This window comes from Myodes glareolus, chromosome 3 (genome assembly GCF_982192425.1).
Source record: "Myodes glareolus chromosome 3, mMyoGla1.1, whole genome shotgun sequence".
NCBI lineage: Eukaryota > Metazoa > Chordata > Mammalia > Rodentia > Cricetidae > Myodes > Myodes glareolus.
This window is the reverse complement of record NC_142028.1, coordinates 125,555,429-125,583,190: the sequence shown is the minus strand read 5'-3', so window position 1 is coordinate 125,583,190 and position 27,762 is coordinate 125,555,429. Positions and strand designations below refer to the sequence as shown.

Here is a 27,762-nt window from a genome sequence, read left to right as displayed (position 1 = left end):
TTTTTATCAAGCACAAGGCTTGTTAAGTTCATGAAACCACTACTATATCAAAATGTGAAAATTTTCAGATAGCCATGAGAGCATCTGTTCCCCAGGCAAAGTAATGTCTCTAGCACCAAGACAACCAGAGTTTAGGTATCTATCAGTATTCATTAGTGGTACTTATCTTTAAGCTTAATTAGAATCATGGAATATATATCTTATGAGTTCCATTCATGAGCATATTTTAACTTCTATGAAGAACAGGACTATGATTTTTTTTAAGGACTCTTTTCCCTTTTCAATAACCCTTGTTACAAATACCATAGATTCTTCAGAGACAGTAGTCTGGCAGACTCTTCCTCTAATTGAAAGAGTGAAGTGATTCACACTCAATAATAGATGGAAATGCCTCTAGCTTGGTATTGGGTTTGCTGTAAAAAATGCTAGTAATTATAGGAAGTATGAAAAACATCATTGTCATCATAAAAATTTGTATGACGTCTGTGTGTGGCATGTGTCAACATATGCTTATGAAAGTCAGAAAATAATATTGTGAACTCTGTTCTCTCCTTGCACCTTAATACAGGCTTTGAAGATTGAACTCGGGTTGTCAGTGTCTTACAGTGAGGGCTTTACCCTGTAATCATCCAACTAGCCTCCTCCCATGCCCCACTGACATTGTTTTTTAAAAACTATTTCCAGATTGGGGGTGGTTCTAGCCAAACACAGCAATGTGGAAATATGGTGTCATGTGGCCACATTTTCGTGTGTATGTGTGTGTGTAATAAATCTGGAGTTTTGTTAATGTTGAAATATTCCCTCTTTTTGCTTTTAATATTGGCAACTAAGTTCTACTTTCAAAAGTACTAGTATGCCAACACAAGCATTTCTGTGGCTTGTGCAGCCGGAAGCTGCCGGCCTACAACCATTTATGTAGAATTATTAGAGATTCTTCCCCATCCCATCTTGACAAGGGTCTCCGATGTACAGTACCCTTTGCTAGGGCTCCCAGGAATGTCACACAATCAAAGATGTATCTCTTGTTCTCACAAATATCTAATCACTCCAGGTGACTGAGCCTTTGACCTTTACAATTATTTCCAGAAAAGGAATGGAGAGAAGGAAAAGAGGAATAGAAAAAAGAACAAGAAGAAAACTAAGGAAAGAAAAATGATCATTTATGGACTAAGTAAATATCATGTAGCATGTTATTGTACTGTCATCTCCATCATTTGTCTACATTACACCCCAGTAGGATAAATGTGGTCATCATCTTCCAGATTGAGTTTATACAGAAACACTGCCATTGCCCATCTTACTAACCAAGGTGGTTGGATTAGCTACCGTAGTTGCATTCTGCAACACATCCAAGGTGCACATCTGAAAATAAAACTATGTAATACATGCAGACAAAGGATACAGAATTTGTTTCCTCTAAGAATGAAAGAAGCATGGTGGGAAACCCTGCCTGGGTCTTCTTAAAGTCAGAGTTTAGCCTACCTGATATAAAGATGGAAATGCTAAGTTCCCTGAATGGGAGCCAAACATGGAGAAATGCATCCTCCATCTCTTGACTTCCCATTCACTCACTGCCTCATTCATATATCCATTCATTAGACTGATGGTTTGTTCCTTCAGACATTTAATACGTGGCAGTCGTGTGTTTCCACCTGGCATGTGTTCTTTAAACTTGAGGGCTAGAGATGAGCGCACGGTGACTGACAGCGGAAGGTGTAAACAGTAGCAGTAGCTGAGAAGAGTCGCTCCTGGAAGGTCCTGCAAATCACGGAAACAGGACAAGTTGTCTGAGGAGGAACCGGGAGAAAGATCTTGGTCCTGAGATGAGGAAGACCTTGTGAGGATCTTTCACACATGTCTTTGGTTCTGCTCTTACTGTTGTCTTTGGTTTCTGGCCTTTATCTTTGGAACACTCTGCTCCTCCTACATTTGCCTCAGAGCCCTTCCACCTTTCCAAACCTTGGGTCTTCCCATCAATCAAAAGAGGAAGATACTTTATTGTTATAATTTTAGGGGTTATAAAACTTTGAAGAATGGAGAGTTTGAAGTCTAGTCCTTGGTATAAGACAGAAGTAGGTTTACTTTTTGATGGATGCTGCATATGTATGTGATTTGAACAATTTAATTTCAAATTGTCTCACCTTCCAGAGTCAAAATAATAGTTTTCTCAGATTTGTGATATGAGATATCAGTGAGGCATAGTGGGCGCAGTGCTTATAGAGTTTTGGCTTAAGAGACGGTTTTGTACTGAGGACAAGGCTGATGGTGATGGTGGTGGTGAATGAGTTCTTAGTGACTCCACTAATCTTTTGTGGTGATTATGATGGTGGTGGAGGTAGTGATGCTGTGAGGGTGAATATTGATTGCTAGTGATGATGGATAGCTGTATTATTCACTTTTTGTCACCGTGAAAAACTTATAGGGGGAAATATTTACTTTTGCTCATAGATATGAAGGCTTCAGTCCATGGAAAACTTGATTACAGTCTTTCTGAACCTTCTGTGTTATAGTATTTTATATACTATATATACACATATACTATATATATAGCATGATGTATATAATACAGTGCATATTATATACTATATACTATTTATTATATACATGCACACACACACACATATATATATGTATGTATATGTTGTATTATACCATGATGAGGATATCTGATGTCTCAAAACTTTTTTTCCTGATCACACAGTGGGCAGAAGGAAATGAAGGAAGGATGCAGGGGCAAAATAAAGATCCTTTGAAGTCATGCCCTAGCCTCTACTTCCTCAAATCAGGACTTGCCTCCAAAGTTTTCACTATGTCCCAATAGTCCAGTAAATAATTAACTTATCAGTGACTAGTTCATTGATATGTCAGATCATTCATGAATCAATCATGTTTTAAAACCACATAAGCTGCTTAGCAAGAATTAAACCCAGAAGCTTTTGTTGGTTACACTTCTGGTCCTGATGATTTGTGATGAAGGTAAAAAGAAAGTTCAATCTTTGCCCACCCCAAAGCAGAGAACGAAAGCCCTCTTATAAGACCTATATGAAAGACTCTAGTTTGGTCAGATGTCTCATTGACGTTGAGAAGATCAAGACTGGCATTTGAGGGCCCTCCCAGGTTCTCCCCTTTCACAGTGCACGCAGCTTGCCCTCTGCTTGCGCTCTCACAGCCAGTCTCCGTCACTGGCACACAGAGCGGCCCTGTGGCAAACAGGTGGGTGTGCAGCCTGGAGGAGCAGTGGAAAGTCCAAACGTTTGGAAAGATAAATATGTTCATACAGATAGTACAAAAGTTCTTTTTCTGAGCACACATCAGATAAACCTCAGTGAACAGAACCTTGTAGTCACATCAACACACTCTTACAGGAGGACTAAATTAGCTCTCAAATAAGCAAGGGCAGCACAGGCATTAAATGCCTGGGTGGATTTCCTTGCTGTTTTCTTCTGCTTCACCTTTACTAAATACTCTCCAATATCCCTGGGTTTGGGATGTCAACAAACTTCTGGCTTCAGAGAAGACTGTCTTTGTAAACTTCCTCAGAGAAAGAGAGCATGTTGGTTTGTCCACTTTGGCCCCATGACTGGCAAGCAGTGGCGAGCACCGACATCCCTTCCAATGCGCTCCTTTAGATGGATGCCCTGCTTGCCTCTGACGCAGACAGAGGGACCTGAGACCTGGAACCACTCTCCGGAAGTGAGAGCTTTGTCCTAGAAACCATTCTTAGTATTTGTCCATCTTAATCTGTCACTGAGATTTTTCAAGGACCTATTTCATATATGTAATACCCCACTTCATAGCAAAATTTTATAAGCAGTGCAAGTTAAGATAGTAGCATACATGCCCAACTGCAAATTCCGTGCTTATGCTGGTGCTGCAGAAGGAACACCAACACTCGGGAAGTTGAGGCAGGAGTACCTCGAATTTAAGTCAGTCTGGGCTATGTAACAAGACTCTTTCTTAGAAAAGAGGATGGGTGTGGCAAAACCCTATGACGTCACTTATCAATAGAGACATTATGGGGCTGTAGCTCAGTCTACGCTAACTTTATTAATATCACTAATATTCTTCATACACTCAAGGAGTAAGGAAGGCATGTGGAGAAAATATTTTCCATGGAATAAAATAATCTCTACTTCGAAATGGATCTTTTCCTTCATTAAAAAATCTATTTGTTGAATATTCTATGAGTGCCAGGCACTGTCTCAGGCAAGGAGAACCAATCCATGAAGCTGAAACATGGCAGAATGGAGAAGAAAGTCAATCTTCTTAGTCTTAGGCTTAGGTCATGTGATTTTTTTCTGTCAGAAGCTTGCCAAGAAACTAATTACACTTTGGCTCCTGAAGAAGTCTGCCCTCCGGGAGAGAATAGGATGGTCACATGCATTTCCCACTCTCTGGCCCATGTGACTGTTCGTTTCTTAATTAAATTAATCAATTGGCACTCAGCCAGCAGAGCGATCCCTACCCATACATATACTTCCAGACTTCCACGACTGGCCCCTGCCATAGCTACTTCTTGCTGCATACCCAAGTACATGCTAGTTCACTTTCCTAAAGAAGCAATTGTAATTCAGAATGAAGAGAAAGGCCTCTATGGGAAGTGTAAAGGGAGTCTTTAGGAGTTTGATGATTATTCTATTCTCCAAACCATGTCACCTTCTTGGTTTTGTCTATCTTTCATTGTTTATCAATGCTAAGAAATATTGTCACTTGTATTTTATGTAATAAGTTAACTTAAATTAATCCTTTTTGGAACAATTGGTGTTTTTAAATCCTGGTTTGCTCACTTTACAGCTTGGGAGCTTAAGGAGTTTATGGTACTATGACCCAAGATGAATGCCTACCTCACAGCACACTAGCAAGAAATAAACACAGCAATACATAAAGTAATTAGTGCTATGAATGCACTCAATATACCTTGTCTGTTATTATCATCATTGTAACTATTAGTACTAAAAGAGTACACTGTGTGTGTGTGCACATGTGCGTGTGTATGTGTGTTCTGCTGAGATGGTTATGAAAAGAACTATGGAAGAAGAAAGATGTTTGGAGCACTCATGAAGAGTATTTCAATAACGAAGAACCAATTCTCTAGAAAACAAAAGTGTGTACAGCATCAGGGAGTTGTCAGCAGGCTCATGCGACATTGGCAGAACATGACGGCAAGATGGCCTTTTTCTTCCTGAAGCTCCCTCCGCTCCAGGGGCTAGCCCATGCCTTCAGCAGTCCCACTGCTCTCCGACTGGAGTGTGCATCAACACTGGAGACACTTGATCTGTAGATGCAGAGGCACAGTCTCTGCCTTCAGAGATTCTGATTCAATAAATGCAGTACAGGGCAGAGGAATCTTCCCTCAGTGGGGTTCTACAGCATTCTGATCTAAATGATCCTCCACTTAGACTTACAGAAGGCGCTTCTACTGGGCGGAACTTTATTCCATACTTTTCTCACATCTTCCCTCTCTCTATAAATACAAAAAAAAAAAGGTTTTTCTGCTCTTGCTTTCTTCTCCCCAATTATGCTTCTCTTCAGTCATTATTCCTGCCAGGGAAATAAAGAGCCATGACACATACAATGAACACAAATATTATTTTAATCTTCAGGCCCCTGTTATTGCAAGATCCTGGGCAACTTCTTCAGGTAAATACCAGGGTGAGGTCAATACTTGGATAGTCCAAAAGAGGTGAGGTGATTTAATGTGGAGCCAGCAAAGCGTCGATTCCCTCCCCAGCCCAAACCCACCTGATCCCTCTCTCCGTCTCTCCGCAGAGGATCGTCTGCACTGCTGGTCTCCAGTGGTATCCCCACCCTGCTCTGATCCACTGTGTCAAAGGCTGTGAGGTGAGTGACAGAAAGAGATCTCTCCACTTCAAACAAATACTTCCGACATTTGCTTTTGATGGTTATGGTTTACTAGACCTACTAAGCGCCGCATAATGCACTAATACAGTTGTTACTGATGAAGTAGCATCATATTCTACAGATGACAGAATTCACAGAAAGATAGAAACGTACTGGAAACAAAAAGAAAGTCAGGATAAAACAGTGCCGAGAGTTTGGGCCCGGAGTTTCTTTCTGCAAATCCTATACCCAAATGTTTCTGGAGCACAGGGGTTAAGAAGATGCTCAGAGACACGGTTGCTGTCCAAGCATGAGGACATGAGCTCACAGCCAGCACTCACCCTGGGAAAAGCAGACATTATGGAGTATACTTATAATCTCAGTGTCAGGGAGGTAGAGCAGGAGCAGTCTCCCAGCTCCGAATCAGCCAGTCCAGCCACACCGTACAGTGCGCTTGAGGGAATAGAGCCAACCACGTCCTCACAGCTCCATAGCCAGCCAGCCACATGGTACAGTGAGCTTCGTGTTTACTAAGAGATCCTGGCTCAACAAGTAAGATAGAGAAGAATTTAAGAAACCACCTGACATCAACACCAGGCTTTCACACACATGCAAACATATGCATGTTTCCCTCCTCCATATGTATATATGTATTCATGGCAACACAATACATGAAGAGAAGGCAGCACAAGTCTTATTTGTGTAACATAAATAACATAGCAGTTATGTTAATAGCAATAGGACATTGAGCCTTTATAGTACTGCATGAGGTAAGTTTTCTTTCAATTTCCATTTCACGGATGATCATTACTTCTAGATGAATTCTGTCTGTCTCCCACATCTTGGTTATTTGCTATTTCTTCAGTCTCAGCAATAATCTGAACCATTTTGACTGAACCATTGAATTTAAATGGAAGATTTTTTCTGACCCTCAAAGTTGTTGATTTCCCAATTAAACCACTCCCTGGGCTTGGAATGATGGAAAGCTGTCTCTGCCTATCAGCGACACTTTGGGGATGGAGTCAGTAGGTAGGTTCTTGGGATACAGCTCTTTTCTCAAGGAAAAGTTTTCGCAGAAACCAGAGCCATTTCTGTGCTTCAATCCTTCTCACTTCCTGAAAGGATGCAACACAGTGTCTCTACAAATGTGTAGAAAGAATTATGTGCCCCTATTCTTCTCAGATGCATTGAAAAAGAGACTTACAACCACTCCCAGATAGGTATCAAAGCTCTTTAGTCTCCAGAGTCCACCAAAGAGACTGTGGTAGAGGACCTCATTCATGTCCTTAAAAAATTGTGTGAACTAGAAACGCCCTAAATAAAGAGGTTGTTAAACCCAATCATTTTTAAAGGATGGGGAAACAGATTCAGGCAATTGTCTTCTGGAGACTTAACAGAATTCCCAAACTTAGGATGCTCATAACATGACCTAGTTTAACCTGATTACAGTATGAACAGGAAATTAGGGTCAGAAAGGGTTGGGGTGCTCTGTTTGTACAGAATGATAGCCAAAGAGTCAAAACATAAGCCCAGTTTTTGTACTGGCAATCTGCATTTTTTTCTTCTCTTTTGTCTGTTACCTGCTCATAATCACTTCCTATAAGTGCCATAAAGCAATAGGGTCTTGCATTTCTTTCACTGTAATTAGTATATTGTCTCAGGACAGGAAGCATGGTAGCCTTTAAGGACTCTCATTCTTTCCAGTTTCAGTTAGAATAGCAAAATATGGCCATGGTCTTGCCTCTTTTTGCTTCTGTCCATTTCTGCGGATCAGTGCCGTGTTTTGGGAAACACATCTTGAGTTACCTGAGTATTCATTATGCTGAGCTGGCAGTCTGGACATTCAGTGTGACAGCAGAATTTGATTCCTCCTTTGACTCAGCACTGAAGCCGAGAGACCCTCTGTCCCTGCCGAGCACTGAACCCTGACAGTGATGATTATCGCTTTTACCCTTGCAGGTGCCTCTCAACCTCATCTGCTCTTCTTAGCTTAGTATCTGTGTCTTACCGAAAGATAGAAGGATGCTCAGAAGAAAAATAAATGCTGGGAACAGGAATGAGCTATCAATCTCCAAGCGTCCAAAGGAAGTCAATATGTTTTCTAGAAAGGACGTCCAGGTCCCATCTTTCTGTTCAAAACTGTGTCCCAGTCAACTCTATGCTCGCTGTGTGGTCAGTCACAATGAAGTTCTGGCTATACACAGTTTCGTGCGAGGTAACAGAGCAGCTGTGTCACCTGCCCCAGCCACCTGTGCTATCTTTTGTCCCTCACATAGCCACCCAATAGCTATCATTTTATTAATCATTTTACTAAATATTTGCTGACTATATTTTTGTTAATATTTGCATAAGTTGTGAGACATCTTCATAGGAAATTCAGGGCACAAAACCAGAAGATATACATCTAATATGTGGAAAACTTAGTGATAACAGAAGGCAAAGATGAAAGTCTAAGATTATGAGCCATACTGGATTTAAAATGAGAACAAGGAGCTGTGGAAGCACAGAGCTTCCAGGGGCCACTAGAAACACATATAAGTATGAGTCAAGATGATTTTTGAGCTATGTCACAAAGGATGGATTTTGTTTGTCTGAATGCCCTATAATTCAGAGTATTAACTGGACATAGGATAAATCTCTACACAACAAGCATTTCCATGCTGTCTTTTATCCCTAAAATTTTCTCTCTAACCCCACCTAGTAACTCCTATTTATGACTGTGCTCTCCACTTAAATGTCTTAAATGTCATTTCTTCTGGGACCTTTTTATTGAGCAATCTTAGAAAAGATCAAATACTTTATTTACTATAATAGCACTGAGTGACTATTTGATTAAAGACTTTTTCTTTCATAGATAAAATCTAGATGGATATGGTAGATGGAAAGAGGGAAGAGTGAATGGATGAATGGGTGGATGGGTGGAGAGATTAATTATTATGGCTGCAGGAAAGGGCACCTCAGGAAGAGACCACATGGAAAAAGCCATCTACTCCTTTTACAACACAGTTTTCTCAGGAAGGGACTATGATTCACCTTCACAAATCTGTACACACATTATATGGGGAAGAACTCAGATGGAGAGGGCTTGTGTTCTGCTGTTGAATATAACTGGGACAATGTGCTGACCATAGAACTTACATGACAGACTCATCCCTCAATTTGCAGTCCTACCTCTCTCTCTTTTCCCCTCCTTCCCTCCCTCCCCCTTTCTCCTCCTCCTCCTCCTTCTTTTTCTTCTCCTTTCTCTCTTTCTCTCTCTCTCTCTCTCTCTCTCTCTCTCTCTCTCTCTCTCTCTCTCTCTCTCTCTCCCATCCCCCAATTTGGCATGAAGAATTGCAGACACAAAGGCTGTATGGATACAAAAGCCAGTCATGCAACACAGCTTAGACTCCTTGTGAACTTGGTTCTCCTTACAGTCAGCAAAGGTGGGAAGGAACGGTGGTAGCAGGTGACTCGCAGTGTGCTGGGATGAGACTAGGACAAAAGATGATGTCCTTCCCACACCAGTACCTTTACAAAGCTTTCTAGGAAATTTGGAGAAACAGATGAACAGTGCTCATGTTTCCTAATATTAGTGGCACACAACATACCATATTGAAAACTGAAGTACACCCCCACACACACGCACACACATTGGTGTCATCAAAGAGACTCCAGGAATTTCTTCAGATCCTCAGGATTCAGATTAGCAACAATTTTATTCTGTTTTCCCTCATTTTTGGAATAACACAAGGTTTACAGATCTCATTGAAGAAAATAAATTAATGTGAACTGGAACATCACAGAATGGATAGGGGAACTGGGGAAACATAGAAGCAAATGAGTTTAGATTATAACTTTTTTTTTTTGTTTCTTGCCAGTACGATTTTTTGAACTAGTCATTTCGTTACCCTTACTCTCCAGGTGTAGGCCTATGAAGTAAGAATAATCATGCTGACCTCATATGTTTAGAGAAAGAGTAAAAAGAGACCTGCCAATTCTTCAGACACTGAATTTATCTGTGTTCCTGTGAGGAAGGCCACTATTAATACACACATTCTCCATCCTAATCCCTAATAATCTGTAATTTTTATATTTGCAATTCTGATAGTTTACATCCAGATTCCTAATTTGTATGTACACAATTTACTAAATTAAAGAAATATAAAGCCAGAAATGCAAATTATCTTATCATGTCTTGAAGTAAATTGTACCTTCTAATTCAGAAAGAAAGAAGGGGTATATTTTGTGTTCTAATTTTCATACTACAGCAAACAAAATATGCTTCTCAGCATAATCATACTTCAGCAGGAGAAATGTGGCTATAAAAATGTTTATAAATGGTAAAAATAAAAATGTACCCAAAGGGGGTTTGGAGATTGACAGTCAAATTGACTGATTCTGGTTTGCAAGATGGGAAACTGCCAGGCAATCACAGAGGCCTCGGCGAAGGGCTGAGGGCAGTCCCCGTCTATGTCAGATAATAACAAAGCTTTGTTCCCTTCCTGCTTCTCTTCCCTTTACAGCCGTTCATGGGAGACAATTATTGCGATGCCATCAACAATCGAGCCTTCTGCAACTATGATGGTGGGGACTGTTGCACTTCCACAGTCAAGACCAAAAAGGTATGCCAACGTCAGCCTTCCGTTCCTGCCAGCTTTGTGGCTCTAGCCTGCTGACCAAAGTCTCTTCCTCATGCTCGATGCTTTGTGGCTGTGACTGGCTTAGCGTTCATCTTCAGGCTTACAGTTACTCTAGCTTTTATTCCTTTCGTTAGGAGTGTAGCTACTATCATTTGCTGGATGCTGGATGGTCTTTGCAGAGGTACTCTTCAAAGGGTAGTGTTTCATGTAGAAGCAGATGCATAAAAGAGCAATGTGCACTTTACGAACAGACTGGAGAGAGGAGCCTGGGTGGAGAAGACCTTGCATAGTGAGCAGTAGCTATATCACAACAGCAAGGAAAGGAGCATGGAGGTGCTAAGGGCAAGAGCATTCAAAACAAGCGACAAGCTTACAAATCCTAGAGAAATATATATTCTAAGAGATACATCCAAAGTAGAGGGGAAGAAAGTGCAGGACACTTCCTACTAGGACATCGTCAACCTTGGAACTCTCTATTATGTATTTATGTTTTTTATTTGTGGGATTGTAGGTGTATGAAGGACCTAGTCTATGTGTGTGGAGAGGGTTTACGGTGGTGGTATTTTGTTCCACTGGCATTACAACACACACACACACACACACACCAGTGTTTCAAATATTTGTAGTAAAATAGAGCATTACAGTGAGATATTCATCTGCCATCTCAAAGAGTCATTACCTCTTCTAGCTTTCTGAGAAGAGCTAAGACTAGAATTTGGGATTCCAGTTGAGAGTATAGTAAGCAATCTGGGCACCCTGTTGTGAAAAGCATTCACGTGGCAAATGTGCCATAGGAAACACTTCAGTGTTTGCAGCTTTCTACCCTCTGAGATAAAAGGTCTTTCAATCTCAGAGATGATTTGCTCAATTTCATTATAAAGAACTGGGGTCTGAGTTACTAGTAGAGGAAAACAAAAGAATCTTAGTGACAGCTGAGTGCTTGACAATTGTCCACACAGTCTTCTCATACCACTAATGGGACACTGCAACCAAAGGAGGGATGCTTTGTGCCACACGGCAGAGGAAATGACACAGGGTGCCTGGTTCCCGACCTAAGCCCTCTGATACTGCAATGCCCTTAAGAAAGTTAGTTGCTTTAAGAAGCATGCTTGCCTCATGTTGCAGGGATGAATGGGCACACAGTCAAATGAAAGAACTGTTAACGGCTGACACATAAGAGTGCTTATATGTTTTCTGGAGTCCTGTCAGTCCCGAGTGGGCAGTATTTTTTACAAAATGCCTGACCTATTGTGGTTTTGGTTTTGTACTTTTACTAAAACATATTTTATGCTTAATGTAAGAGAATACAATCAATTTCCTGTTAACAAACTTTATCCTAAAAATGAAACAATATATATTTTATTCTTTGGGAAATCTAGCAAGAAAGAAACAGAAGAACATACTTATTGTCTTCCAGCCTGAAGAAAATCATGGTTGCTTTTTATCTTGAACGATTTTTGTTTGACTGTTTCATACATTTTACAATGATTCTAATAACTTTTCCTCCTCATTCTCCTCTCATACCTTCCTCACTCATTGAAATCTCCTTCTGAGCTGGTCCAGATCCTAATGTCTTGCCTTCGTTTTGTGTCTGACCCACCCACCGACTTAATCAGGGTTTCTTGCCTGAATTTAGGTCGGACTATTTACTAGAGCAAAGGCAACTTGCCAGCGACTATACCACTAAAAAAATAACATTCCCATTTTGGTGTGTTTTATTTTATGTATTTTGTAAATATAAAGCTATGCACGTCTATGAGTCAGTGCATTCCCAATTTGGGATCTAACGTCTGTTGACTTAGCACAAGAAAATTTATACGTATAAATGGCCTACCACTTCAGGTCATTGTTTACTGTTATTATTTATAGTGAGTTGTGATGTGCTTTGACTCTTGTCTTGAACTTTTGAGGGTTTTTTTTTTTTTGTACACGTAAGTACTTTCAGAACTCTTATTGTTCCTTTACAAAATAATTCCTAGGGTTGAAGGCATAAGCATTTTTAACATTCTTGATAGCTGCTTCCTAATGAATATAATCTATCTTAATTCATATTTTCTCTCATCAGAGTAGTCTGTTGTGTTGAAAATGAGTGGAGGGCGTCATTTTTATTTCAAATAGAAGTTTCTGTAGAATTACAACCCTGTGTGACCTCAAAAATTCGTCAGAAAGTGCTTCTGATTATAATGCATTTTATACTACTGTAATTTATAAACTAAAATATTAAAAAACTCAGTTTGCTTAGGAGCCTTCCTAAGCATATTACTTTTTTTTTTAACAGACTATTTTGTGGGGAGATGAAATAATGTGACCGAAGTTGTTATAGTGGCTTATTTCTAGTGTGTGTGTGTGTGTGTGTGTGTGTGTGTGTGTACGCGCGCATGCATGTATCAATCATTATTTGGCTCTCTGTTCCTGAGTTAGGTGCTTCTGCAATAACTTCAGACTACTGAGCCCTTCCTTACTTAGGCAGTGTCTTCACTAAGGAGTCCAAAGAAGAGCTGTGATGATTTTGAATCTATTTCCTGATCTTTTCTTCTCTCATTTCTTTTCTTGTCCACCAACAATATAAATGTAGTCTAGGAATTTTGCATTAACATCTACTTTGTGCTGCTCCACCCTTCTGGAGAAAGCAGTATATTGTATGGTCTTCTTCCAATGAGATGACTTTCCACTGAGCATAATCTCTGGATGAGGTTGTGTACCCACAGTAGGAGCCAAATGGACACAGCTGCTTCCTTGTGAGACTTGCCTGCTAGGGACTATGAGGAGCAGGAAGCCAGTGACAGTGCATTCAGCTGTCTTTGTGAAAATGTGATGGATGAGGTCTGCAGTACGTCAGGGAGACAAGTTCCCTAAGGATGGAGGAGAGACATCCCAGTGATTGTGGTTTCGGGACAGAATGGTGGTGCTCCATGTCCAAAAGGATGGACTAGAGATGCTAAATGACTCTCTTAGGGTATGTGTGACGTTGTCCTAGTTATTTTGTAGGTTCACCAGTGTTTAATACTTCTCAAAGTAAAGGTTCCAGAATGAAGAGGGAAAGTACCTTGCATTAATGTCACATGTCCTATTCAAATTGCCCAATGTACCTCTAAATAAGTTCCAACTTCTTGTACAGAATAGACAAAATAACTTGGGCTCCAAATAATTATGAGGCTTTCCCAAGTTCCTTTGATCAATGGTTGGCAAAGTTTAAATTCAAATCCAGTTTTGTCTGACGCACAAGTCCTGTTCTTGCTTCTGCACAAGGCCAAGTCTCAGAAGGTGACAGTACCTGTGAGCAGGGCTTTGTTCTCGTGCACCTTGGCATGGTCTTCCCAGTGTAGGCTGAAGAGGTTTTATGGTGAGCCCAGGCTGCAAGGGAACATGAATTTGGGAACCTCCCTGTAGATGGTGAAGGCAACTATCCCAGGAACAGCTTTGCCCAAGTATCTTTACCATACCAGGATGCCCAGCTTGGGGGTTATTCTGTGTTTACATGGAACAGGAGAAAGTTCTGCTTCTGTCTCTATCCCCCCCCAGTAGGTAACCTCTTAGATCACAGGAAAGGCTTCCTTGGATTTGTGTCCTGAGCTTTTCTATTATGTCTACTTCTCACCCATACTATTGGCCTCCATCAGCGGAAATTCTCTTTTTCTGAGGACCCAGTCTGGTTCTCAGGAACTCACCCACAGCACAGGGGTGCTACCAACACAAGAATGTGTCTGCTGAGGACTTATTACACACTGACCGGTGGCGGGAAACTCTGTGCATGGTGTTTCCAGAACTGTCTGCTGAGGAAGAGAAAAGACTTGGGAGGTCAAGTAAGAGTACAAGGTGACAGAGACGTCTGTGGGATAAGAACCCCTACTACTAGACAAGCTGTCCTAGTGAGTGGTTATGACAGTCGACCCTGTCACACGCGGAGTTACCTGCTTTTCTCTGTCATTTCATTTCACAAGTTCAATAGCTCTCTTGTAGGTATTGATGAAACTCAGAAAGGTCAAGGTCATCCAACCAGTAACTAGCAGGTCTGAGATACAAATCTATAGCATTTGATAAACATGTCACCAGATACTAAGCTTTCTGACCATCTTTCAATGGGCTTGTGAATTGTCAAAGCATTGTGTGTTTCTCCTTATAGCAAGTATTTTGCTTTATACATATCCATACACTGTAGATAGGCGTCTCTGTAACAAGGCTAAATGTGATATCTGTGCAATGTTAACCCTTGCTATGGGAGGGATACTGTGATAAGCCCTGCACAATAATGGACTGGGCTCAGCCATACTAAGAGTATCAGAAGGACAAATATGTAATTTCTTCGAGCAAGTATTGGTGACAACATAGCAAATAAAGAGTGTTAACAATGTTTCCTAGAAAAGGCTACATAGTAGATGAGACATTACACATCCATAGGACCTCAGGTGAAAGGCTTAAGAAAGGAGCAGACATAAGGGAAAGGAAGGAAGAGTGTCTTAGCAGAGGGCACAGAGCATTCCAGGACCCAGACATCACTTAGGGGAAGGAGGAAGAAAGTCACATCTCCCTTTGTAGAGGCAGATCAGAGCACAGAGTAAATAGAAAGAGGCCTAAAAGGATAAGGCTTTAACCACTCAGGCCAGTATGCCTGATCATTCTACAAAGGTAATAGGGAAACACAGAAAGTATTGCAAGCACAGTATCAGCTTATAGGAGCCAAGAATGCTTCTTAGAAGGCAGGGTATATATGCTCAAAGTAAAGGATTAGCAGCAGAATACAAGTGCCCAGCTAAGCAGAGCAGCCCAATTCTTCCATGCCCAGTGATCACAGATACCAAAAGTGCCCCATTTCCCTCCAGTTCAAGATTGGCCCTGACGTTTTATGTGCAACAGACATGGAAAAAGCCCTTTCAATTTGTTACTATGAGTGAATTCAATTCTTCTGTCTCAAGGTGTTATATTCAATGTCACTATTATCAATATCATCACCTCCATCATCTTCACCATGCCACGATCAGTGACGGTGTTGGCACGACCAATATCACCATCACCATGGCCTATATCATCATGATCATTATCACCATCATTTCATGAACACAGATTTTGTGGAATACACTGTGCTGCATTTTTTCCCAGAAAATCTCTTCAGATATGATTCTTATTGCCTTCATTTTACTGAAACAAATAAACAAAAACCCCAAAGCCCAGAAAAGGAAGTGATTTTCTTGAGAGTATACGTTGAGTCAATCACTGGGCAAGAACTCCAATCCAAGTTCTCTTTCCATTGCTACCAGATTTCCTCACTGTTAATGCAATATTCGTAAACATGAATATTTTACTCACACTTGTACACTCTATCCATTGATTGTGCTGTATCCACCCACTCCCAAGAAACATGGTGTTTATATGCGTCAGGTCTTCTACTTGCCTTGTTAACAATTTATATGGTTACTAAACAATCCCTAAGATTTGGGAAGATACAGTGGTTGACCCAAAGTACCATAGAATAGGGGTGGCAGAACCAAAGCTTTCAGACTGTCAACACAGGACACCTCTTATTTCCTCAACACACACACACACACACACACACACACACACACACACACACACACACCAGAGAGAGAGAGAGAGAGAGAGAGAGAGAGAGAGAGAGAGAGAGAGAGAGAGAAAGAGAGAGAGAGAGAGAGAGAGAGAGAGAGAGAGGGCTTTCTCTTACCTCTCCAATGAGTATGAGTCAGAATCCAGTCCTTGCCTGTCTCCCAACCCTAGACAAAACCTACAGCCAGAGTTTTGTGGTGGACTTGCCTAAGTTGCATTCCTGAGCCATTCACACCCATAGATGAAGGATTTAGCATGGATAGCTCACCCAGATGGAGACAACTCAGGCCTGAACACCTTTCTTTAGCCAGTAGGAAAAGGGAGAGATTCCTACTTTGAGTCATTGATCCAGTCTTGTTAGCAGAGCTTGGCTTGAGACACATAGCTACATGGTTATTGGGAATCTTCAGTTATGATCTGATATGGCCACCATGGTGTGTGGCAGATTTCTGTTTCAAGTCACCTGGAAGGGAAGCTGAGTAGGGATTCAGAGACTGGAAGTCAGACGCATAGCTTTTACTATAACAGACTGTGTTCCTTGTCCCTAGGCCTAGATTTTTTTTTCTTTTGCAGTAAGATGAGTCTGACTCCTACTCTTCTTGTTTTTTGGGGTCTGGGGGTGGCACTGAGAGATGGTGATAAACACAGATGAATGTCCCTGGCCTCGTGCCAGCTGGTGACTCACTTCTTCGCATCTTAGTTTCCTCTAAGGTATAAGCCGGGGCTAATAAGAATAGCTGCCTTATTAGGGTTGCTGGGAAGCATTGAATGAGACAATGCAGGATGAGATTAGCTCAGGCTCAGTTCACCTTCAGAGACAAAGATCTCAGAGCTGCTTTGTAGAGGAGCCGACTTTTTGATTCCTCATCAGAACATTGTACAAACTTTATGAAGGCCTCTGACTCTCACTCGGAGCTCTACAAATAAATTCCAAACTTCTACCATGGTCTTATTAATACACCTGTATTAAAAGAACACAGTGGAACTCAAGATTCCTATTTGAAGACCAAGTCTTCCAGACTTTAATCATATTCTAATTACATTTTTCATGGTTTACTTTCAGATATGTTTCTCTTTTTTGTTTTTTCTTATTTTTTATTTAAACTTTAAACATTTCACATAATAGCCCTTATTCCTTCTTCCTCCCTTTCTTCTGTCCCCACCACCTCCCACCATACCTCCCGGCTCCACTTCTCAGAAGAGGTAAAGCCTCCCTTGGAGAATCAACAAAGTCTGGTATACTAAGTGAAGCAGGACCAAGACCCTACCCCCCGTAATAAGGCTAAGCAGTGTATCCCACCATGACTTTGGTAGGATGGAGCATAGAGATCTCATCCAAACATAGCCAAACTAGTGTGAGAATCAGCTGGTGCCGGAGTTCTGCCTGCCAGCGACTTTGGAGACTCTAAGAGAACGGAAGAGGGTAGGAAAGGAAACAGAAAAGGCAGAGTTTGTTGTGAAAAGTCTTTTCCAAGTTCCTAGGAAGGAGGTATGAGCAACTCAGTGGGAGAGGGTTTGCCTATCAAGTATAAGACCCCAGACTTAACACCACACACACACACACACACACACATACACACACACACACCATGATATCACACTTTTTTTGGACAGGGTTCTGCTTTCTTATTTTCAGCCATATTAGATGTTAAATCATAAATATCAAAGTGTATTATATAAATTGGGAAACTGAAGTCCTAAAAAGGAAGGGGTCCGTGCAAAGTTATCAGAAAATGTGTCCACGACCAGGGCCTCCATGACCTGTGCTACGTCTGTTGTGCATTCACGTGCTCATCCACAGATGAGTCGACTTGGGGCCATCACTTAGCAAATATTCAGTTAAACAGTTGCCCCTCCTCCTTCCCAGACTGAGCAGACCCCCAAGTGAGAACAATTCTGTGCAGGAAGAGTTAAATGTAATGTTCTGTGCTTTCCTAAGATCAAAGAGAAAGGTGAGGAGGTCTTAAGCTAAGACATGTGGCACAGCCGTTAGGACACAGGAATCTGAACAGACAAAGGCTACAAATGTAAAAATCCTACTAAAAAACGTAGTATTTGAAAAACTCTAAGGGGCTACAGCCCAGAAGGTGAAGGAGAAAAGGGGCATATGAAGGCTGAGAATCATAAAGTGCTTGGATGGATGGTGTTGTGCCCTGGACCTACAGCGGACAGTTTGAATTTTCTTCCAAGAAACAGAATTTGTTAAATCCTTGTCTGTTCAGTATGTGAAGTTGCCCTGGTAGGAAAGAATTACACAGAGAATCTAAAGAAGACATTGGTGCTAACTGGAATGTTTTAAAGGCAGAAGATGAGCACGGTCAAGGGAGGGGGCAGGAGGACGGATGGGTCAGGGACAGAGTCTGGAGGAGGGAGGGAAGGGACGAGAGGCCGACAGGATGGTGGGTATGTGAGAGAAAAGCCTGAGTTAGCATAGGAGGGAGAGAAGGGACGAGAGGCTGACAGGACGGTGGATATGTGAGAGAAAAGCCTGAGTTAGCGTATTTTATTCCTCATTGCAAACCCTATGGGTTGGGTTGTTTTAGGGATTCTGTGTGTTTTCTCTTGCTTGAACCTCACAGCCGTATATAGCATTGTGGCTGTTCTAATCTCTGTTTCATACATGGAGAAACTATGGGTCATGACAGAGAGGTCATTTCTTTCAACTGTACAGTGAGCATGAATGAAGGAGGGGCGGTCCAGGTCTCCCGGCTGCCAGCACAGGACTCTCCACATTGAGTTGGCTATTGGAGTTTGCCTTTGATCTAGGCTCGGTCTCTCCACCTGGGACAGGCAGTTTCTCTCTGTGTCTCTTTCAGTTCTAACATTGTGTGCTCCTCCTGAAGAGGAAGAATCTATGGGAAATAAGTCTTGGAAAGAATACTGTAGATTCTAGAGAGAATGTTCAAATTCCCCCCCCCCCCCCCACAAACAAGTCCTCAGAGCAGAGCAGCCTTCCTCATGCTGAGGCCCTTAAATACAGATCCTCGTCTTGTGGTGACCCCCCAACAGTAAAATTATTTCTGTTGTCACTTCATAACTGTAATTTCACTACTGTCATGAATCGTAATGTAAGTATCTGATATGCAGGATATCTGATACACGACCTCTATGAAAGGGTCAGTCAACCTCCAAAAAGGTTGCCACCCACAGGTTGAGAACCACAGCCTTAGAGGCTAGGTTGTAAATACCCTGAAGAAGGAAGAGTGGGTGTAATTTGAGAGGCAGGTACTCAAAGAAAGAAGACTAAATCTGGCTAGCATGGCACCAAGTAAAGTATCTTTTATTTGAAAGGTGAAGAAAAGAGTTGTCTTAGGCACACTGGACAGGGCATGGCAGGGGAAACAAAGAGCAACTCACTATTTCTGTGGCTTAGGCTCTAAGAAAGCTATAAGGAACAAGACTGACCCTATTTCTAGTTCAATATCAAAGAACTGGTGGGAGGGAGCTGTATCAGTGTGTCTGCAATCTGTGTCCATGAATATATGTCTGTGTAATTGGTCACTTTGTTTGTCAAACATTGTACTAGGTATTTTTCATGAGCTATTTTATTTATCCTTCATCACGGTTTCAGGAAACATAAGGATGTACTTCTATTGTTCCTACGTAATGAATGAGTTTGCTAAGACTCCAGAACTTGTCATATGTTCAAGGTCATGCCGGAAATAAGTGAGAGAGAGGGACCAATATTAACACTTCAATTTAAATTATTGCAAAAATTTCAGGAAGGAGAAAGATTGTTAGTATGGAGGCTTAGAGAAGAGAGAGGGGTGGGAGAGAGAGATAATTAGTCTACAAATATATAAGAACAAGGAAGACAAAGATGCTTTCAGAGACAAAGTGAGCACTTGGAGACCCTGCCTAGGCAGGAGGCGAATGAGGTCATTAAGCCCATTCGCGCAGATGGGGGACCCTCTGGGGAAAGTTACAAACAAATGTCATGATGCAATACGGTGAAATCGGCTTGCGTTAGTTCAGGCTGGGACTCAGCAGGGATTGCACTGCAATCTTTGGGAAGACGGATCATCTGCCGGATGGGGAAGACACTTGCTCTGTTGGGCTTTTCCTACCACTTTCTAGAAAGGCCAGCCAGCCAAGGTCACAGAGCACATGACAGGGCGGACTGGGAATGGAACTTCAGCCTCTCATTTTTTCTTGTGCTAAATTCTGTTTCCAAGAGAGGTTTTCACAAAAAATTTAATTCGAAACTTTTGCGTAAAATGCTTCTTTCTTAGAACTTCAGGCTCTGTAGAGGTCACATAAACTTGTTTCATACATTCTTTGGATTTTATTTTTGCCTCCCCAAACCATATATACAGTATGTTCAGAGAGCTATGTTCATTGAAAAGACATGTCCACATCTTTTATTTTAATTTATTAATCACAACAGTTTTCTTTGTTAGTTTTTCCACTGTAGAACTGTATTAACAAACTAGATTAGCACTCATAATGATATTTACCCATGTTACTCAGCCCCTATAACTTACTCAGTTATTTCCGAGGCACAGAGAGAAGTAACTTGTTTTACTTTAAGTAGCAGATTGATCTCTTACTTTCAGCAAAGAGTGTCCCTTTCCTGGCTTCATCATTGATAAAGGGCAGTTGGTGTAGAGATGAAAGGGGAATCAGAATTTTCTTATATGAAGAGAGCATTGCCTTATCTGTAGCAATTGTCTCTCCGGATGCAGCTGTTGTGAAAGTGACCCGGTACTGCAGAAAAGGTTATTGTAGTGCTTCACAAAAGGAGAACTATGACATGACCTTGAATCTCTTTTCCAAATCTATGATTGTCTTCTCGCTCTTTACCACCACACTGAAAGCTAAACCAAATCATCTGATTCACTCCAGTGTTTCTCTCTTCAGGTCACTCCCTTTCCTATGTCCTGTGACCTCCAAGAAGACTGTGCCTGTCGGGACCCTGAAGCCCAAGAACACAGCCGGAAAGACCTTCGGGGATATAGTCACGGCTAAACAAAGGAGCTGTCCAAGATGTCCTAACGCCAGGACCCACATCCCTCTGGTATTGATTTCACAGTCTGCTGCTCAATGAAATGGCCTCTCCACACCAGGGATCCTTAGCACCCAACCGGTCTGCCTTTAATTTCACCCAGGAAGGACCAACTGTGGGGCAATGAACTGAATCTCACCATGTTGAATGATGGAATGGCATACTATCCCACGGTCTAAGATGGATTACGTACACTACATGTAGTCCCAGAGCCTCTTAAAATTCTAACCATTTGTCACATGACCAAAGCTCAAAGCAACAACAACAAAACCATGTTTTGTATCAAGGAGTATGCACATCTGTGGTTAGTACACATGCATGCATACACACCCATACAAACATCTGTGTGAGGGCAGTTTTAGAAAATAATCAGAAAACAACTGGAAAAACAAAACAAAACAACAACAAAAGTGCATCTCACTCTTTCCTTTCCCAAGCTTCCAGCCAACACTGCCCTTGGGAGAAAGAGACTTATAGAAACTACAGCAAGAACTGAAAAGCAAATATAACTCAGAATCCAAGTCACAAAAAACGTAGTGCATACATCATTATGTTGTAGGGTTTTGAGGCCAGAAGTGAAATGGTTTGTGACTATCGATCTTCTAGGGAGCTAGGGACCAAGAATAAGTAAATATTCCAATGTACGCAAAGCTCCCCATTTTATTCTGCTGCCATGGGAATTTTGCCCCAACACCAGGGTGTGAGGCCTAGCTGGAAATGGCTTAGGACTGCAGAGTCCTGTATTCTATCAGCTCCCTGTTTGAGACTTGAGGTCTTCAAATGCCTTCCAGATCCACCCATTCTCCAGATCTCCCCTTTGGACCACACCTGCTGCTATTCCTGCTGCTCTGCCCATACACTGAGTGTTCGTCGGTGGTAGAACTAGCTTAGGACAGACTCCATATAACCAAGTAGACTGCCTTAAAAGTGATTCATATTTTTTCCAGAGTTCCTCACTTCATGGCCCATCTTCAAGGAAAAAAAAAACAACTTTAACATGCTTAAGACTTCTTAGTCTGGAAAAGACTTGAGGGCTATCAGATGCTCAAGCCCTTCCTGAGAATATCTAAACCAGTGTTAGATTTTCTAATCTAGTGGAACAGTGTTAAACCTGGGGATGCTGGAGCCCCCAGAGGCTGTTGGAAGGGTTCTTATCCTTGTTTCAGTTTTCCCAACTCTGTAGGCTAGAGCAAGCTTTGCTCTTCAGACTCCCACTATTACTCTAAGCAGATGCCGTTCTAAAACGTCTTGGATATGATCAGTGTAGGTGGTATTCTAGAGGAGGAGAGGAACAGTAAGAAGTTCTGGAGATCCAGACTCAGCACCCAGCACAGTCACCATACTTTCCATCTTTCCATATAATTTTCTCGATGTTAGGACATCTTTCCACATTCACTGTTGGTCTCCACTCCTTCTCCTCCTCCCATATTTAGTTTTCAAACATTAAGAGGAAATGAGTCTACTGTACATGGAGGCCAGCAATGTGTGCAGGGCCTCTTTTTGTCCAGTTACCTATACATATCCTCTGAATTACTATGGGAAGAGATTTAACACAGGTTGAGGTGTATAGAGTAGTTAAATTTGTTATAATTTGTGAAACATGGAGCTGGGAAGAAAGGAGATGGCAGGATCTAAATGAATTGTATAACTTAAAGATGACAGGATACCAGTTGATCTCAGGTTTAGTGGGGATAACTAATACAAGCAAAGTTTGGAACAGAATGCAAAATGTCAGCCCATGCGTAGCCACCCTGCATCTCAGGCTTCCATTGTTAATCTATCATGCTCTCCTTTCTACTAGGACCAACAGTAGCTTCACAAACTGTGTTTTCATATTATGACCAATAGCTTTTTCCTACTGATCAAGAATATTTGCAAAGCTATTTATTGACCATCAGTGGTTTGTAATATCAAGAAATGTACCAAGGTGCTTTTCACACAGGTGCCCACAAATAAGGATATAGTGCTTAGATTGGGCAGCTTGTCCTGTAGGAAGCTTGTCCTCTGAAGTTGAAGTCTAGAATGGAGAAATGGCCAATGATGTAATGGCCAAGCACTTTGGATCCTCCAAGAGCATATCACATTTATATAGAGAACACTCCCCACTCTAATTACTAGGACCAATCTTTAACAAAATAAATAAGAACTATTAACTCTCCAGGATCCTGAAACTTTTGTCAACCCTTCAGGCCCCTCTCTTGACTAGATATGTTGTGTCAGCTTAGACAGGACAAGCTAAAGGGTAGTACAGAACCAGCCCATCCAACAGATTATTATGCCCATAGGTAGTACAGAAACCACCTAAGACCCAAAGATGACATTATAAATAGTAGAGTCATGGAAACTGAAGAAAGAGATAAGAATGTCTGTCAATCACTCCTCATCCAAGTCTCTCTTTCCTCCCACTGTTATTTGTTCCTACTCTCCAGCCGATTTCTGGAGGCTGGCTCCTCTTTGAAGATTCATACAGTGAAGTGGGCCTTTCCAGGCAAAATCCCATCCCGTTTTCTCTTTGCTGCCAATCAAACCTGCTAGGAGCAAATTCATATTTGCTGAGCCTATTAGATAAAAGAAGCTACACAACTGGTAGCCTGCCTCATGTCCACAAGGGATGTGTAATTCAGAGGATCTTCTCTTAGCGCAGGACAGTCAGCTGTATTTGTGCAACGCACTGATTCCCAGTTTCATTTTCTTCCTGAGAATAAACTCCCTGCCACATCCCCTCAGTCATCTGCTCCCGACAATGGGGTAATCAGGAGGAGGCGGGTCTGTAGCACTGTTGCACAGCCACAGTTTCAGGCCCCTAAAGCACTGGGGAGTTCTGCAGCTGAAGTATCAGGCTGTTCGCAGCAAGGAAGCACAGACGAGGTGGACAGTTCTCTAGGCCCCATCCGGGAAACTGTTCCAAACCGCAACTCACTGTCTGCCCAGAGGACTTGCAATACCCCTAGACTGTGTGCCAACAAGCTCGTATGGGAAGTCAGTGTGGGTAGGTGAAGAGGGGTGTAAAGCAGAGAAGAGATTAATAGTCTTAAATAGCAGGCTTTTGGAAAGGGAGGGAATCAGCTGCCGCACTTGGCCTCAGCACACTGGGCCACTGCCGAGACTGTTCTCTGTCCCATTCCCACTTTGGCCAATGCTTAAATGCTATTTGTTGAAAATAATTCTTTGGGACAGATTTCAGCTACCTCCCTTCCAGGTTCGATTTAACTTGGCTTTAACTGTCGATTTGTTAAAGGTCTTACCTGTTTGATTGTTTTTAAAGAAATAAGTAGAAAAAGAAATGAAAGAAAGAAAAGGGAAGAGTAGAAAAGGAGGAAACCATAGTCCTGTTAACGGTGTGTGTGTGTGTGTGTGTGTGTGTGTGTGTGTGTGTGTGTGTGTTTCTGGAACTAGTTCAAGTGAGAAATAAATTGACGATGACAAAGTTATATGGATAGAAATTAATAGAAGACAATATGATTGCGAGGAACTAAAATGTATCATCAGAACCTAAGGATATGAACCCTATTTTTATTATTCCTTGAGGAAACTGTTTATTCCACAGACAAAGTATGTAGAGATGACATATAGATTTCTCTAGAAAGTGAAGAGTGGGGTTTCATGGCACTGTTTGCTATTTTCTATACACTGTGGTAGGTCCAGAAAGTAAGGCATTTTCTCCCTTGAATTGTTTTTACTGGGGCATTGTTCTTTTTTTGTTTTTTTGTTTTTTTTGTTTTTTTGTGACTGTCTATGGCAGAGGGGACAGAGGAGGGTTGATATTGTTTTTTACCAAATGTTAAGGAGATAAACTATGTCTTTGTTTTTGTCCCACTCTAAGTTATTTATATTTGCCTGTCTGGCCCTGAATTTCCTGAAGACCACACTCAGAACCACCCAGCATAGCTCAGTTCCTAAGAAGCTGCTAAATGACCAGACAGGTGATCCCAATGAATTTTGAGAAAGAAAACAAACCAAATAAATAACAAAATACAAAATGAGTTTTATAAAATTCTCTTTTTGTAATTTATTCAAGTTTTGTCAAATTTCTAGCTATTATTTCCTTTGTAAGAGTAATGTAATCACAATGAACATAGAAGTTTATGTGCCTGGCACAAAGTTCCAGAATGTGTGACACCAGGCATCAGTCAGTTCACTCGGTGATCTTGAACAAGTCATCAGATTGCCTCCACATTTGCCTCAGTTTCTCTAGCCGAAAAATGGGGATACTACTACTTACCTACCTCACAGTGGGAGGACAGAGGGTCAGAAGGCTTTGAGGTTTTTACATGGACTGTGTAATCTGTTACAGACACCACCTGGTGCAAAGTCCATAGGTTGTTTTTCAAGAATTCATAGGCCTATTGCCCTTTTCAGACCTAGGGAGTGCTTGATTGACATTTCAAGGCATAAACCTCGAATGCCTGGATTACAGTTCACCTTAACAGAGTGCACAGGGGACTTTTTCTCTCTGTGGATAACTGCAAGTTTCCCCTCTCTTATTCTGGCCTTTACCAATTTAATGATTTGACCAAAATCCAATGACTTCCTACAGTGTAAAAGTCAGACTACTGACGTCTAGTTAAGATTTGGGAGGTGGGGGGACATTAATAATTTGCAGAGTAAGAGGGTCTGAAGTTTTTCCTCCAGCAGATTCCTCCCTTCCGACACTTAGTTTCCACAACATGTGTTTCAGTAATAATTCAGATAACATTCTGAGAACAAGTTGGGCTTCTTAAACTTCACACCAGCAGTCAGTAAGAGGAGAACTATGAACAATGATTGAGTTACTGTCTTGGGTCTCTATAATCAATAACCTGTCTGCAGATACCTATCTATATAAAGATATTATATATAAATAAAAATTTACATATATATGCACATGTATATATAGTTGTACATATATGTGTGTATATATATACTTAAATGTAATATTTACAAAACTGTGATCTCATCTAGAGAAAATGTATTCATATTACAAACTGCTCTTCCATATTTATGTATCATATTATACATTTTTATTATTGTCAAAATTATTGAGGTTTTTCTAATTGTTATGATCTTAGAATCTGTTTGGCACCTTCTGGAAGCAACCAAAAAATATGACTCTTCATTTAAGTGCTTAGAATCTATTCTCATGAGAATTCTACTGGTCTACTGTAAAAAACAAAAACAAAAAAAAACAAAAAAAGCCACAAAGAAACAAAAAAAGAAAGAAAAAGGAAGAAAGAAAGAGAGAGAGAGAGAGAGAGAGAGTGAAAAGAAAGACAAAAGCAAAGTAAACACCAAAAACTAAGTACAACTCTAACCTTCTTCCTGTACCTCACGCGCAGAATGTGCTGCTCTTGGGTTGGGTTTTATTGTTCCTGTTAATGTGTTTTTATGGATCTAAGTTAAGCTTTCAGCAATATATAAAAATGTAAATAGTTAACTTTATTTATTAAGAATGTCATCTTTTTTAATTTATATTTACACGATGGTTCATCTAATTTATTTTTTCTATACGGTTTTAAATACTCAGACATATTTTGCTGTTCATGGTATTTTTTATCCTCTTCTCATGGGTTTGTGTTTTCCTATTGTTCTCTCTGGTCTCAGTTACAGGTTGGATCTGACACGCATACACAAAAATAATGTCTAAGACAAATATTTTGCCACTGTTGATTACTATACCTTAAAATTCTATATTATGAAAATATATAATAGCTTGTCTGCTTAAAAATATTGTTGTGTGTTTTTTGTCTACTGTAGAGTCTTATAGAATGGACATGTGTGCATGTGTGTGTGTGCACACACGTACACACAATAATATGAAAGAGAATATGTGAGTATATAACTTTAAAAAATCAATGAAAAACATTAAATTGAATTTGATACATACCAAATTTTCTACATAATTCCTGAAGGATATTTATATTTTATACATGCACAACCTGGCCAACATTATTGTTCACTGTAAGACATTTCCACTTTGTGGCCCTGAAGCATATACCACTTGTCACTATATATTGCTCTTTGAACTCTGTCTTCAACAATAACCTCTGAGAATATTCTTTATTTTCATTAAAAAGAACCAGCGAAACAAAACCAAAACAGATCACATCCTATCTTCTGGTTACAATATGGTTGTAGCAATCTTGAGCTCACTACAGATGATGGTACTACATAAACCTGTGAGATACTGGGGGGGTCCTTCAACATTCCACCATGGATTGGGGATTGGAACAGGGTGCTGGTTGTGACTCCTCTCTCTTTATGGTGTCACTGCCAGTTCACGGTTGCAGGTGAAGAGAAGTGTAATTTTCTTCAATGTTTTAGCCTTTGGCAAGGTGCCCATGTTCCAGTAAATAACCCTCTACCCAAGCTCAAAGAAGCAAACCTATTTAAACAAGTGTCCGAGAAAAAAAACAATAAAGTGAGAAGACTGCCTTGAAAGGGACATCTGCAGAGGTGGAAGGGGACGAGACGATGAGGGGTGAATTTGACTACAACGCAATGTATATGTATAAAAATTTAAAAATGAAGTTGTGTTAAAAATAATAAATAAAACAATGAACACTTAATCATCCTGTCCATTCATGTACCCGATAGCTGAGACGGAAATATTGCTGCTTTCGCTCTATGTAGCACATTTTTACTGTTTTCCAGGCGCCAGTTAGTAGGTAACTAGGCAGTCTTTGGAAAATTATTAAATTGTTTTAAGGTCTTGTCTTCCTATCTGTGAAATGAAAATAAAATATCAACTTCATAAGG

At 40.9% G+C, this 27,762-nt stretch overlaps 1 protein-coding gene across 1 annotated transcript in view; it reads left to right on the top strand.

The window, feature by feature from the left end:
- The window catches only part of Pappa (pappalysin 1), a 234,970-nt gene extending 207,208 nt beyond the window's left edge, over positions 1-27,762 (top strand). Inside the window, exons 20-22 of the mRNA XM_048459342.3 lie at positions 5,770-5,841; positions 10,347-10,445; positions 20,883-27,762. Of these exons, the coding sequence (XP_048315299.3) occupies positions 5,770-5,841; positions 10,347-10,445; positions 20,883-20,990 (279 nt within the window). The 3' untranslated portion in view covers positions 20,991-27,762. The remainder of the gene's footprint in view (positions 1-5,769; positions 5,842-10,346; positions 10,446-20,882) is intronic.